Genomic DNA, 15,911 nt, shown 5'->3' on the forward strand with positions numbered 1-15,911 from the left:
GACATTTTTTATACCTTCTTTTGTGCCTTTTCATGTTATCCTTCTTTCTCGTGGATTTCATTGAATTCTAATGTAACAATTTAGCTAAATAGAGAATTTCATCCAAAGCCCACTGAAGTCAATGGCAGGCTTTCTGTTGCCTTTAGTCAGCATTGGATCAGGACCAAAATCATGACTGCATCTTTTCTTTAACTCTTTCTGCAATAGAGAGATAGGTTATGTTTCATTACCTGATTTTTTTCCTTTTCATTTGATAATGTATTGGGAGTATTTTAGTTCAAGGCAGTCTGGAATATTACTTAGAACTTGAAAACAGAACAAAATAAGAAATTCTGATCCTTTTATTTTTCTAGATGGAATAAGTATTAGTGGACTTCCGCTTTCCAGTCCTTTTCGACAGATTGTCAAACCACGAGTAGAGAGCAAACCTATCAACCCGACTGAAAGCAGCAAAGTTGGTGACTTCAGTCATGTAAAGGTAAGGTAGTGGTATTGAAGTAGGTGAAGAGTTCAGACTTCAGTTCACTGCATTCTACTGTGTTTTGTAGTAAAGATATGGAAGAGGAGTTTTTACAGGCAAATATTTTCTTTACATAGTTGTTACATAGTTGTTACATACTCTGAAACCTGATAGTTGTTAAGATGTATTATTTGAACTATAGTCTTAGGCAGGCGTGAAAGTAAGTTTAGGGACTTACCGGTACAGGGCTGGGCTGGGGCCGGCTCTGGCCCCCGGAAGGGGTGGGCCCTCGGGAGGAAGGGGTGGGGCTGGGGGGGTCAGAGCCAGCCCTGGCCCACCCTGTACTGGCAAGTGCCTCCTTCCCCCTCCCCAGGGTAACAGCGGCAGCCGGGGGCTGTGGCAGCGGTTTAAAGGGCCCTGGGCAGTAGCGGCGGCCGGAGCCCTGGGCCCTTCAAATCATCCCTGGAGGTTGTTCATTTTCCCCCCTCATTAGCCTTTTTTAGTTGAGACCTGTGATGCGGAGAGGATGTAAAGAGCTTGTATTAGTTGGTTCATTTTGATAAAATGTACTTGAGTCAGGACAGTGCAATTGCTTCAGAAACAGGGTCTTGTTTTACAGACACCTATGAAGGTGTGAAGCCTGCTATTGGTGATATGTAAATAATAATAAGATGGAATAAGATGGAATAATCAGGAGACAGCTTAGTGAATGTCAGTATTAAAATTAGGAAAACTTAGTGGTATGAGTCAGTGTTTAAGTGGGTAGAAACGACACTGTTTGTGCTTACTTTAAGGAGTTCTGCCCTGGAATAAGCAACTGTAATGGGTAAAGATAGTCTATACACTTTGTTGAAGCCTTAAACTACTGGACTGATGCCTTCAGGCAGTGAAATAATAGTTGAACAGTATTCTTAGTCCTCAGGTTTTGCAGAAGATATTGCTTCCAATTTTAAAAAATTGTAATTGAGACGTCAAAAGTAGGACAATTTCTATATCGAATCCTTTATTCTTTATATTCGTTCTTCTGCATTTCAAAGTAAATTTAGGATGTCACTCTGGACAAGTGGTGGGCAGACTATGGCCTAGGGGCTGCATCCGGCCCTTCAGATGTTTTAATCCAGCCCTCGAGCTCCTGCCAGAGAGTGGGGTCGGGGGCTTGCTCCACACGGGTCCCGGGAGCAGTGACGTGTTCCTCCTCCGGCTCCTATGCATAGGGACAGCCAGGGGGCTCTGCATGCTGCCCCCGCCACAAACACTGCCCCCAACACCGCCCCGCAGCTCCCATTGGCCAGAAAACAGTGCCAATGTGAGCTGCAGGGGCGGTGCCTGCAGATGGGGCAGTGCGCAGAACCACCTGGCCGCGCCTCAACGTAGAAGCCGGAGTGGGGACATGCCTCTGTTTCCGGGAGCTGCTTGAGGTAAGTGCCGCCCAGAGCCTGCACCCTTGCCCCCCTCCTGCACCCTAACCCCCTGCCCTAGCCTGGAGTCCCCTCCTGCACCCTGAACTCCTAATTTCTGGCCCCACCCCAGAGCCTGTACCCCCAGCCGGAGCCCTCACTCCCTCCTGCACCCCAACCCCCCAATTATGTGAGCATTCATGGCCCACCATACAATTTCCATACCAAGATGTAGCCCTCGGACCAAAAAGTTTGCCCACCCCTGGTCTGGACCATCACTCTAAAGTTATTTTCCGTTTTTCTGGCTCAGTGGGTGTCCTTCTATGTGTCCCTGTTGTAAAATTACACGGACAAAACTAAATTAAAATGTGAAACCTGATAGTTTTCTTATCGTCATGATTCTCACTTAGGTATTGCTTTTAGCATTGTAGATTTACTCAGTTTGAATGAATTAGCATTATTTTTTAAGTTTAAATTTGCTTTTGAAAAGTTAAAAATTATATTAAAGTTAATTGTTAAATGGTCTTTCTTCTCAGTCTTTTGGTGAAGATTGAATGTAATGTTAGTTCAGTATCTGATGCATCTTCTACCTGGGATCTACATCCTGCACTAGACCATAACATCAGAAATTAGCACAGTTAATTATTTTATATACTTGAAAATATTTTGCTCAGCGTGCCTATAATTTTATAAACAAATCTCGGACTCTACAGTTCTCTCTCAAAACCTTACTTTGTATCTGAATTTACTCTCTTCCTATGGCAGAGCTATTTACAAGTCTGTTCAATCAATAATCAGATGAAGATGTTTGAAAAGATGATTCTTTCGGACCATTAATATCACTAATGCACTTTGATTTATTTCTGCACGTTAACAGAGAAACGGTAGTTAGTGTAGTTAAGTATTGTTAGTGACAATGTGAGGGATTATAAAATATTCCTGCCATCTTTCAATTTATTTTGAGATTGCAAGTCTGATTTTGAGCAGTAAGTGATTTTCCAAATGCTAATCCCTGCAAATTACCAACATGATAGCGCAAACATTTGGGAGTTAAACCAGTCAGATGTTCAGCAATTGTGTAATTAACATAGAGCTGTGTGGGAACCCAGAAAGTCCATCCCATGAGAAGCAAAATTTCCCACAGATAGGAAACGTTTGAAAAATTCCATTTTGGAAGTATTGAAATGGAAATTTCTTAACATTTCTGCTAGCTTCCCAGCTGCCTACTTTCCTTCAGAGCCAGGTAGCCCAGTGAATTGGCCAGTAGGGAAGCCCTGGCTCCGCAGAAGCCCATCAGGTAAGCAGCTGAGGATCTGAATGTTGCTGGAGGGGGGGCTGTGGCACATTGGACTACAGGCTTCCTAGCAGCCTGGGAAGACTGGTATGTGGGCAGGCAACATGGCTGAAAACCAGGCAGGTTTCCTTCAAAAGATTTGTTGAAAATGACATGTTCCCATGGACTATTTCAGTGGCAACAAATTGGCATCATATATTGAGATTTAGGACTTAACATGCATTTTAGAGATTTTTGTAGGGTAGATTTAGTCCTCAACACACTCCAGTTTTTAGCATGTACAATTTGAGTAGTTATGTAAAAATCTACATTTGTAAGTTGCACTTTCACAATACAGATTACACTACAGTATTTGTATGAGGTAAACAAAAGAAACAGTATTTCTCGATTCATCTTTTTTACAGTGGAAATATTTGGAATAAAAATAATATAAAGTGAGCACTGTATACTTTGTATTCTGTGTTGTAATTGAAATCAATATATTTTAAAATGCACTAAAACATCCAAAATATTTATAATAAATTTAAATTGGTAGTCTGTTATTGTTTAACAGTGTGATTAAAACTGATTAACTGTGACTTTTTAAAATCTAGTTAATTTGTTTTGTGTTAATCATTTGAGTTAAGTACAGTTAATTGACAGCCCTAATTAAAATGATTGTGCATACTTAGAGCCTTTGGCTGGTACAAGATAAAGCAATCCCTAAATGCTGACATACTTACTTACGTACGGTCTTGTAGAAGCATATAACAGCAAAGATAGAAGAAAAAGTAAGTGGAGATTACCACAAAGCTTGATTGTACTCAGGCTTTCACCATTCCGTTATCCCTGGTGTCCTAACTAGACCTTGTTCTGACCATCTTTTATAACCTTTTTCCTTGCATCCAGGATCATATTTGATTTAGGTCTTAGTGCCCTGCCCATGTTTTCCACTGAATGCATCCAATGAAGTGAGCTGTAGCTCACGAATGCTTATGCTCAAATAAATTTGGTAGTCTCTAAGGTGTGCCACAAGTACTCCTTTTCTTTCTGCCCATGTTTGTTATTCTGAGGGATGTAATTAAGGTTCCATTTGCTAGTATAAGCTATTTATATCCTATGTTTCCCAATCGTTTAGATACTTAAATGTGGTTACACAAACTCCCAGATCCACTATAAATCTTGTATTCAGGTTTGTGCGGTATACTCGTTTATCACAAGCTACATATTGCAAACTGTTTCTAAATCTTATAGCCTTAGGTTATGTAGTTATGCTAACTCCATTGCTAATTAGACTATTAAAACTATTAATAGGCTCATTAGGCCTCAATTTACTGCAAAGCCTTCCTTAGTAGTTTTACATCTCTTGCATTACAGCTTTAATAGCTTCTATTTTAGATGATATTTCAATATGTCTTAGCACGTGCTATGTAATTTAGTTTTCCACCCTCAGATGAAATCAGGGATTACAGGTTAACAAGAACTGCTCCATAGCAAGATGATGAACAAGACACTCCACTCACTGAAAGATTCTCATACCATCCTCTGCCTGTTGGGTTTATATATATATCCCACCTTCCTGGAGAAAATTCTTGAGACTGCAGCTATGAGCTACCAAGACTGCAACAAGGCAGGCGCTTGGCTCCATTAGCATCTTACTTCTAGAGTAATTTGCCTTTTAAAAAGAGATTTTGATGAGTAGCTCAAGAGCCGTCCATTAGTTGTTTTAGTACCCCAGTTTGGCAGTTGCCTAGCCTATTACTTTCCACAGTGGCAGACTTTAACCATAGCCAGATGGATTTTGGATGTTACTTCCACTAGATGTACCACTGAGTTCCAGTCCACCCCACCTTCCAAATCCCCTTTGCCGTCCCTCTTCAGGGACCCCTTTCACAGGAGGATTCTTCAACAGGAAATGGATCCCTTGATCCAGTTCGGAGTTACAGAGCCTGTACCTCTTGAATACAGAGGAAGGAGTTTTTACTCCAGGTACTTACTATTATGAAGAAGACAAGGCAGAATTCCCTGGCAGAGAGGCACAGCAAACATTTCAGTGAGGACCCTGAGTGGGAGCTGCACACTTCAGTATCCAACAAATCGTCCATCAGTAGGGCTACCTGCCCTGGGACCTCTGTGCTATCCAAGAAAGAAATGCTGAACTGATTGCTCTCACAATGGTTATGTTCCGGACTCTGGAGTGGAGTAGCCACCTTACTCTCATGGTCAGAACTGTTAATGTTTGTCTTCCCTCCTATTCCCCTCATATCTTAAGTTCTCTGGAAAATGCAGGGCAACAGACCATCATTTTGGGTTCACCATGACCCCGTAAATGACCACTTGCAGGTACATTTATAATTTTTCCCCACACTGTTCTCTCAGAATTGGGGCAAAACCTGCCATCCCAACACAACTCTCCTCTGGCTCACAGCCTGGGTTTTAGTTGGGCAACATACTTAGAGCGAACTTGCTTACAAGAAGTGCAGTCCATCATGATTAATAGTTGAAACCTTCTACATGCAAGTATTACACTGCTCAAACTTGCTCACAAGAAGTGAAATCCATCTTGATTAATAGTGGAAACCTTCTACATATAAGTATTACGCTATTGTGTGGAAAAGTTTTGCCAGAAAGATCACCTTTTCCTGGAAGAGCCAGAACTTCCCTGTATCTGTAACTACATCCTGTCCCTAAAGACACTCAAACTTTCAGTCTGCTTTCTCCTATAGAAAGCTACTCAGTTTTCACTCACCTCATCACAGTCCAACTCTTTAAAGCCATTATTAAAACTGTCCCTCTGGTATCTTGATCTCTATGCCTCCCTGGGTTCTGAATTTAGTACTAGCAGCACTTTGGTAGCTGCCCTTTGAGCCCTTGGCTTCATGTGCCTTCCAATACTAGATACCATTAACTAGGGTTTGAATAGAGACTGGGAGTGGCTGGGTCATTACACACATTGAATCTATTTCCCCATGTTAAGTATCCTCACTTTTAAATGGGCCATCTTGATTATCACTACAAAAGTTTTCTTTTTCTCCTGCTGATAATAGCTCATCTTAATTAATTAGTCTCTTACAGTTGGTATGGCTACTTCCACGTTTTCATATTCTGTGTGTGTGTGTGTGTGTGTATATATATATATTTATAATCTTATTATATGTTCCATTCTGTGCATCTGATGAAGTGAGCTGTAGCCCACGAAAGCTTATGCTCAAATAAATTTGTTAGTCTCTAAAGTGCCACAAGTACACAAGTTTTTATCAATGAAGGTGGCTCTTTTTTACAGAGATTACTTCAACTAGGAGGGCAAGTGAGGTTGGTGCCATTGTGGGAGATATACTGTATACCATCTTTCACTGAGATAAGGTGTCCCTCCGAGTACATCCTCTTTGTTTCTAAGATCCAATCAGACTTCCCTCTGAATCAAACGATTCATCTGCCCTTGTTTTATCTGAAGCCCCACAATGCTAGAGATGACAAGAGATTATATTATCTAGATGTTCAAAGGGTCCTAACTTTTTACTTTGATTGGACCAAAGCTATTAAGTAAATCTCCTAAACTCTTTAATTTGCCAGAAGAATGACAGGTGAAACCATCTCAGAGATTCTCAAGATGGATCTTTGGCTGCATCCTCTTCTGCTACTAGCTCTCAAGCTCCTCCTCTGTATGATATTAAAGCTTACTCAACTAGGGCCCAGGCAGCCTCATTTGCATCACTGTCAAACATCCTTTGGTTCAGCAGTATGGCAGATTGTTGTCCGAGTTACTTCCTCGGACCATCCTCCGAAATAAGGGTTGCTTGGAAATTACCAACGGTTAGTACACATGGGGACGCGCGCTCAGAGAAGAAAGGAAGATTACTTACCTTTATAGTAAATGGAGTTCTTCATTTTATGTGAGGTCCCTGTGGGTATTTGCTACCAACCTTCCTTCTCCTTCTCTTTGGATCCTTGTGATTCGTGGTAATTTAGGAACTGAAGGGATGGGTGGTCTTTGTTGCTACTTTATGCCCTGGGTTTGCAGTACGAGGAGGCATAGACCAAAGGAATCTCCTACTGAAGAATTTCTCATCCTGGGCACCCGGAGTTTGTGCACATCCACAGTTAACACCCAAAGGGACCACATGTCTCTAAGAGTTTCAGTTTCTATGAGGTAAGTAACCTACCTTCCTTAGACATCTAACAAAAAGGAATGCAGGCTGTACTTACAAAATGGGAGACAGTATCGTAGAAAGCAGTGGCTCTGAAAAGGATTTAAGGATTATAGTGGACGAGTATCTGAAAATGAGCTTCCTGTGTAAAGCTGTGGCAAAAAGGGCCAATGTGATCCTTGGATATACAAATAGTAAAGTAGTGAGTAAGAGTGTGTAGATTTTTACCTCTGTGTATGGCATTGGTGAGACCAATACTGGACTACGATGTCCAGTTCTTTAGTCCTCATTTTAAAAAGAAGTTAAAAATTGGAGAGTGGCTCTAAAATGATTGGCAGGTTAGAGAAAATGCCTGATATTGAGAGACATAAAGAGCTCAGTCAGTTTAGTTTATTTAAAAAAAAAAAAAAAAAAGACTAATAGGGGACTTGATTACAATGTATGAGTATTTCCATGCAGAACAAATACAGGGTGCTAAAGGGTTCTTTAATCTATTGGAGAAAGGCATAACAAGAACCAATATGTGGAAACTGAAGTCAGAGAAAATCTGATTAGAAATTATGCACACATTTTTAATAGTGAGGGCAATGAATCCTTGAACAAACTACCAAGGGAAGTGGTAAATTTTCCATCTCTCATTGTCTTCAGATCAAGACTTGATGTCTTTAATATGCTTTATCTAAACACAAATCACACTTGAGTCAAATGCAAGTTATTGATGTACAGGAAGTCAGATTAGGTAATCTAATGGTCCCTTCTGGCCTTAAACTGTATGAATCTATTAAATCTAAGAGCTTATTGTAGGGACTGAATCTACCCAAGGAGAAATCTTCCTGTTAGAGGATCTACCCTACTGGCTTACTTGTTGCTTCAGGACAACCAAGGAGGAGTGAACTGCCCTCCATGTATTGCCCCATAGCCCACACTGTGTGGGAAGGCCAGAGTGCTATTTAGACCAATTTGAGGTATATATTAAGGTTAACCATGCAGTATTCATGCTAATAATAATGGTTTGATAATCGCTAATACAAGAAAGAAGTGGGACTTTCTAAGTTTGCAAACAATTAGGAACAACCTGTCAAAATAATAAATATCTTTTGAGTACTCCATGAAAATGTAGTATGCAACTCTAATTGTGGTTTGGAAATATTTGTGCTTGTCAGAAATAATTCATAGAAATGTAGTTATTTGTTAGCCCTGTATAACGTAGATAAACAAGCCTTCAAAATAAGTTGAGTTTCTGCAAATGAAAATTAATCTACAGCAGTATTTCAAAAACTGCGTACTTCCATTACCATCTTTGAAATGTACTAATTTGGACATTTCCGAATATGGGTGCTTAAAAACACAAACTGCTTCAATCCTAAAAATTATAAATGAAAGAGAAAGTACTGGAACAGTAAATATTACCAATATTTTACATGCAGTTCCCTGCAGTCTACAATAATGTTTCTCTACAAATTTCTATGTTCTAATAAACCAGTCACTGACTTCTTGAAGTGACTGGGTTTTTAATAATATCATAAATTTAGTATTCTACAAAAATGCTTAATGACATCATTATAAAATTTGAAGCTGAAAAGAAAATTATAATGAAAATACTATGTTCAGACTTACTATTTCTGTTACTCGCTATTCAGTAATTGTAACAACTCAAGTTTTAGTCGTCATAAACTATTGAAAATCTCTACCTGGGGTATAATGCAATATCCACAGAGGGAAGCTGGAACAAGACATGGCAGTGTGCCTCAAAAGGCCAGTTTGTGTGTTGAAACCTATTCTGTTTTAATTGGGGGAGGTGTGTATTGAATTTCCTATTCCACAGTCCAGAGTATCTTGTGTAGTCTAGTTTGTTACACGGGTGTACTACTCATTGTAATATATAGAAATTTATTAGTATCCCTTTAAATGGGTTGTGAGCTCTCTAGTTCAGTGGCTTTCAACCTTTCCAGAATACTGTACCCCTTTCAGGAATCTTATTTGTCTTATGTACCCCCAAGTTTCATGTCACTTAAAAACTATTTACTTACAAAATCAGCTATAAATAAAAAAAGGGTCACAGCACACTATTACTGAAAAAATGCTTACTTTCTCATTTTTTACCATATAATTATAAAATCAGCTGGAATATATTGTTCTTACATTTCAGTGTATAGTATATAGGGCAGTATAGACAAGTCACTGTGGAAATGTTTGTATTGACTTTGCTAGTACTTTTTATGTAGCCTGTTATAAAACTACATGAATAACTACATGAGTTGATGTATCCTCTGGAAGACCTCTGTGTACCCCGAGGATACACATACCCCTGGTTGAGAACCACTGCTCTAGTGGCCCTCACTGTCTTCTGTTTTAGAACCCACAAAAACCCTGTCAGAGTTGCAGGGTATAAATGGGCCTTGAGTATATGTAGCTGGCTCTTGCAATGTTATATTGATTTAGTAAACACAATCACTTGGGCCCCAGTGTGAATGTGGTTCTCTCATGTATATTGTGTAAAGAGCTAAAGACATAACACACGGGATTTGTAAGAGAATCCTTGTGTGATGCATGACCAGAAAGCGTTAAGCATCCTGCAGGCTGAATGACCTGAAGCCAACATTTAAAGTCATGTTAGAAAGGTGTGTGAATGGTAATTAGGGCCATTCAAGGTAGATAGGTTAGAACTTCGCAATGCAAACCTATATTGTTAGAAGTGATACTAATTGTGTGTATCTTAGATGCTAACAATGTAAACAGACTGTTCCAGTCTGTCACTATAACTTTTAATTCAGAGATCAAAAGGGAATATTAACATTTAGATGAATCTTGGGTGAAATAAAGTCATTGTCTATATGTCTCCTTAAAGTTTGTGATAGACTGCTTAATGGATAAATTGCCCTATGTTAATTTGTGTAACTAATTACTGGTGGTGCTTAGAAAACAGAAGGTTACATCAGAAGCCTATTGTTTACCCAGGACTGTATAGTCATGTGGATGCTAGAAAATTGGGTAAAAGACCCTTGGGTTCCAATCCTTTTTATTTCAGATCTGCTTGAGGTTTCATGCAGGGGAAGCCTAAGCCACAAGGACTGAGATCCCAGTTTTGACTGGACCGCCCTGAAATATAAACATTGGACTATAACCTTTGGATTATTTCTGAAATAATTCCTTGCAACTACAAAGCTCACCATCTCTGCTATGAATCTGAATCTCAAGATTGACTCATGTCTTTATGTATATTGATCTTTTAACCATACTTTTACTTTTTTAATAAATTTTAGTTTAGTTGTTAAGAACTGGCTGTAAGCGTGTATTTGGGTAAAATCTGGAATAGTCATTAACCTGGTAGGTAATGTGTCCGATCGTTTGGGATTGGTAGAACTTTTTTATATGATGAAATAAGATTTTCAGTAATCTTCATCATTCTTGACTTGGGTATCTGGGTGGAGGCCTGAGGCTGGGTTACTTTAAGGGAACTGTGTTGGCTTCTGGGCAACCAGCGAGGTGGTAATGAAGCTGTTTTGTGCTGGCTTGGTAAATCTAAGTATTGGAATATCCACCAGCTTTGGGGATTGTCTGCTCCATTCTTTGCAGTTCACCTTAACTGAGTGAGCTCGGCTGGCTCCCCTGGTTCCCGGTCACACCTTGGCTTTTAGAATGTTAGGAAAGTGTCATTGTTATCTCTCCATAAATGTTTCTATATCTGATTAATTCTCAGTTTCTTTTAATAATCCATTTTGTAAAACACCTTTTCCCTTCCTTTGGTAGGGCTCATGTGTTAAGGTACTACAGTAGTTGATATTTTTCTTGAGTCTTTGATATTGACTGTTTATGCCAGACATAAGTGAGAAAGTTGACTCTTTATGTAGCAATAATTGAAGGTTAGCATGATGTATTATCCCTTTAAATGGTTAGACATTCTGTGCTCACTCTGGCATAGCCTCATTTTTGTGTTAGTTTCAGTTTTGCTGCCAGAACAATAAAGCTACCACTACAGCAGACAGCTGTGTTTCTATCAGCTCCCTCAGTCTCTATCCTCTCCTCTGCTGGGTCCAAATATAACATACTGGTGATGCAAGTCTTCTGTCCCACAAATGTCTAGTGCTCCCATTTCGTCAACAGGAAGAAAAATTAAGCAAATAATAAAAGGAGGGGAAAAGTTCACCTATCGGCACAAGGTGACAGACTGCTGTTTTTGCTGCAAGGGACAGCATGAGTCAGCTAGCAAGAGAGGGAAGGTAGGCAAATAAAGACAGAACAAAGAAGAAGGGTTCTGTAGTTACTGCCAGAGGTATTCAAACAGAGCACTGAGGGGAAAGCAAGCAACCATCTTGACTGACCGCATGCAAGCGGGTAGAGAGAGAAACAGTTTTAGCTAGCACTAAGCGTTCCCAGATAAAGCCAAAGGAGTGAGTCTGCAGCATAAGCATACAGTCACCAGAGGGAGATTAAGCACAGATAGTGCACAGTAAGTATAAATAAATACATTGCAGACACAAGCTGCAAGACCAGGGAAATAAAAATTTCTCGTGGCAGAGAAGAGATGTCTGTGAGGGTTTGACGTTCAATAGGAGAGAAGTGAAATTGCCCCAAAAGTTGCCATGTTGGTGAGTTGAACAAAAATCATGAATTATGTGTGGTGTACCATGAATGTTTTGAGCAATTTGTAGCTTGCAACAATATTCCAGGCGGATGGAGAGTTTCAACCTTACTGACAGTCATGTGTCAAAAGGCACATGGACTGCTGTGACACCTATTGTCTCCACCTGTGCCTGAAACTGCCACGTATGCTGCAGTGACTGCAGCAACACAGGGATATTCTTCTCTTACCCCATCAATGATAGCAGAACAATATTGGTTCCATCAGGGAAGTGGAGAGTTGGTAGAAGAGTTCATTCCTGCTCTGAGGAAGTTGTCAGATTATTGCCAGTTTGGACAAATATTAAGTGATGCCCTGTGCGACCAGTGTGTCTCTGGATTGTGCAATGACCAGATCCAGAAGACATTACTTACTGTATCAGCATTTACATTCAAGAAGGCTGTTGAAGTAGCTATTGCCATGGAAACTGCAGTGAAAGATTTTCTGGAATTTAGTGTGAGCTGAGAAATGCACCTCCTGAATCAGTGAGACAGAGGACTACGGGAATGTAAGAAATTTCTGTGAGGCCATTTTGCACAAACTACACTTGCAGAGACAGGGTGCTGGGAATGCCAAGTCATTTGCAAAATGTGCCAGAAAAAAGGACACATCACTGTGACCTATCAAACAGTTCAGCAATCAGCAACACAGAATAGCTATCCATCAAAGAAGACACCTATGAAGACTGAAACTAAGACAGGATGGAAGTTGGGAATTTATAATGAAGACAAGATCTCTAGTGATACTGACCAAGATCTAACACTGTATATGTTGTTGGAGGCTAGAGTTTGCATCTGGGTTACACCCTTGATCGAAGGAGTTCCTACAAGAATGGAGCTTGTTACTGGAGTTGCCATTTCATTGATTTCTGCATCTGTCTATCACCAGACTTTGTCAAAGTTCTTCAAAAGCATGGAAGTTTCTTCGAGATGATGTATACGGCAGAAAAGTTAGTTCCAAAAGGTATACTCCAGGTAAAAGTAGATGGACGATCAGTTGTTCTACCCTTGTATATGATTGAAGGAATGTATCCACCATTATTTGGCAGAACTGGTCTTGAGAAACTCTGAATTGGACTGATATCAAGGAGATCATGGAAACAGCTCGAAATCTTTAAGAAATTCTGGACAGACACAGCAAAGTTTTTGAAAAAGAACTTGGACAGATGATCAATGTGTCAGTTTAAGATCACTTTTGAGTCTGATAGCCAATGAAAATATTGGAAGCCCAAAATTGTGCCTTATATTCTGAAGCTTCTGATGGTGGCTGATTTGGACTGTATATTGTGAATATTGGAGTCTTATCCACGGTTTTACATGGTGATTGGGGTACACCCATTGTACCAATGATCAAGAAGGATGGCTGTCTGAATTTGTAGACCCTTAATTCAGTTTTATATGCAGATGAGTATCCACTACCTCATATTGAAGATTTGTTTGCTATATTTAATGGAGGACGGTTTTTCAGTACATTGGATTTGGTCAATGCATACCTAGAAATGGAGATTCATCGGGCATCTTACAAGTGTGTCTCAGTCAACACACAAATTTATTTTATTATAAAAGATTGCCTTTTGGTATCACATTGGCACTTGCCCTGTTCCAGAAAGCCATGGATGAGATCCTGAAGGGACTGAACAGAGTTCATTGCTATTTGGAGAACATCCTTGTCACAAGAAAGGATTAAGAGGATCATCTTTGGAATACGGATGCTGTCTTGCAACGTTAGGAAGACCATTGACTTGAGGATACATCAAGACAGATGAATTTTTCAAACCTTCAGTTGAATACCTTGGATGTGTAATTCATGCCTGGGACATATGGAAATCACCAGAGAAAGAGAAGGCAGTTTTTGAAGCACCAGCACCAGAGAACTTGTCACATTCTTAGGACTGCTTGACTACTAAGGTTATTGTCAGCTTTACATGAACTCTTACAAGCAAAGAAAAAATAGAACTGGACTAAAGAATGTGAATGTGCATTTAAGGAATGGTGGCCAGGGATTGACGGACATAGAGAGGACGGTGGAGTGCTGTACTACGCGTCAGCAAATTCAGCAAGAATCTGCCCAGTTCATCTATACTGTTGGTCATGGCCTCAGACTTCTTGGACACACATTCACGTGGACTTTACCAGATCTTAAGAAGATTATATGATTACTGAACCACTTTCTACAACTATCTGATATGAGATACACATTAAGGGCCCAATTATTTCTTTCCCAACCTCCCAGCACTCACTGGTGGCAGAAGCGGAGAGGTGTATTAGCAAAGTTTTGACCACTACTTTAGCCCAGGCCTCAGGCCCCATACCAGACCTCTGATACAAGGGCTTAGGTTTCAGGACCTCTTCCTACTACAGCTACTTACTCTAAGAATGAAATAATTGGGCCCTTAATGTGTATCTCATATCAGATAGTTTTAGAAAAGCTGGAAATGTAAAGAGAAATAATTTTAAAAATGTGGCATTTTACAGCAGTAATCTGTTCATCTCAGCAACCTGAAAAGTAAAATTCTGAAGCAGGACTGAGATGAAATTTCAGTAATTTAATTCTTTTTCTAATGCTATAGGTTTTTTCTCTTCAGTTTCAAGATCCTTTTGGTGCCTAATATGATACAAAGATGATCTTACATTTTAACCCAGCCTATGCCAGTTATTAAATTAATAGTCTGCAGTTGCTCCATTTAAGCCCTCGAGGTTCATAACTGCATCTTCAGTATTGATCAATTTCAGGCTTTCAATTTTTAATCCTATTGAATCTGTTGTAGCATAGCTCTATACTGCAGTAGTTCTTTAGACATTTTTGATGTTTTGCTGTGTTTGAACTTCTCTCCTCCTTTGTTCCTTTCTTGCGCCTCATTTTCTTCTCAAACAACAGTTCCTGTGTTACAATTCGAGACAGCTGCTAACTGACAATTTTGGGAAAAGCTTTTTTTTTGCTAAGAATGCCTTAGCAAAGCTTCTCCTTGTACTAGTGGCACATTTGGTAAACAAGATATTGAAGCAAAGCAGATCCTCTGTAAAAGCAGTAAGTAAAGACGGCCTGAATTAAAAAATGATTCACATTCCGTAGAAATAAGCAAATTAACAAAGGATTGCTTAGGGCAGTATGAGCCCTCCTAGGAAAAAGTGGTCTGCTAGGGAGGTGGTCGAGGTGTGATCCCTGAATGACCATGCCTGGAAGCTGGTCGAGGTGTGATCCCTGAATGACCATACCTGGAAGCATTACCTCTTTGAAAGAGGTAATGCTTCCACTGGTACTTCAGCAGAAAAAAAACCTGGGAAGTAGCTCTTGCGATACCTTTTAAAATGTATAGTTAAGCTTCCCTTGCAGTGTTTTTAGCTGGGCTGGAGGTGAGATCTCCTCACCTACTCAGGCATACTACTTCTGGCATACCAGCTAGTTACCCATCTTCTTGACTAGTGTCTACAGCCAAATGATGGTTTCCACCTGCTTGAATGTATGAGCTGGTAGGAGTGCATCTTTTGTAGTGCATCCTGGCATGGTCAGCTGTAATTTGGCCCTTGCTAGTCAAAACACATAGCTGTCCAAAACAAAAAATAGTTATTTAGAAAGTGCTTTTGAAATATATTTCAATCTGTGTTAATTTTGCTGCTGAGACACTGAGAACAGAAAATAATATATAGTCTCACAAAAAGAGTTCATTTGATCACTGTCTTAGGATTCCATAGATTCTCTCAGTGTAATCAGTTGATAAGACTTAATATATGCAAATAGACAAGCAAGGATATTTTCAGATTTAGCCTCCAGAAAAGCCATATATAAGATGCAGCGCTTTCTCAGGATGACAGCTTTGAGTTATATGAACTTGCTCATTCTTTATCCTTTTTCTTTACTATGCATATCCCTTATTATGCAGTTCTATATTTGTGAATAAACAGTTCACCAAGAGCTTGTATCATTACTTTTCCAATCGTGTTCTTGGCAGAATATTCTTAATTTCTCAGTTACAGAGACAGATCACAGTTATGCATAAAGGTGAGCTGTGCCT

The 15,911-nt window shown here is 39.8% G+C and overlaps 1 protein-coding gene across 8 annotated transcripts in view; it reads left to right on the plus strand.

Annotated features, from left to right (window-relative positions):
• The window catches only part of TRAPPC9 (trafficking protein particle complex subunit 9), an 806,968-nt gene that overhangs the window by 180,581 nt on the left and 610,476 nt on the right, over positions 1 to 15,911 (plus strand). For all 8 annotated transcript variants that reach the window (XM_037891970.2, XM_043539048.1, XM_043539044.1 and 5 more), the window contains exon 17: positions 354 to 478. In XM_037891970.2, the coding sequence (XP_037747898.1) occupies positions 354 to 478 (125 nt within the window). The remainder of the gene's footprint in view (positions 1 to 353; positions 479 to 15,911) is intronic.

Source organism: Chelonia mydas, chromosome 2 (genome assembly GCF_015237465.2).
Source record: "Chelonia mydas isolate rCheMyd1 chromosome 2, rCheMyd1.pri.v2, whole genome shotgun sequence".
Classification (NCBI taxonomy): domain Eukaryota; kingdom Metazoa; phylum Chordata; order Testudines; family Cheloniidae; genus Chelonia; species Chelonia mydas.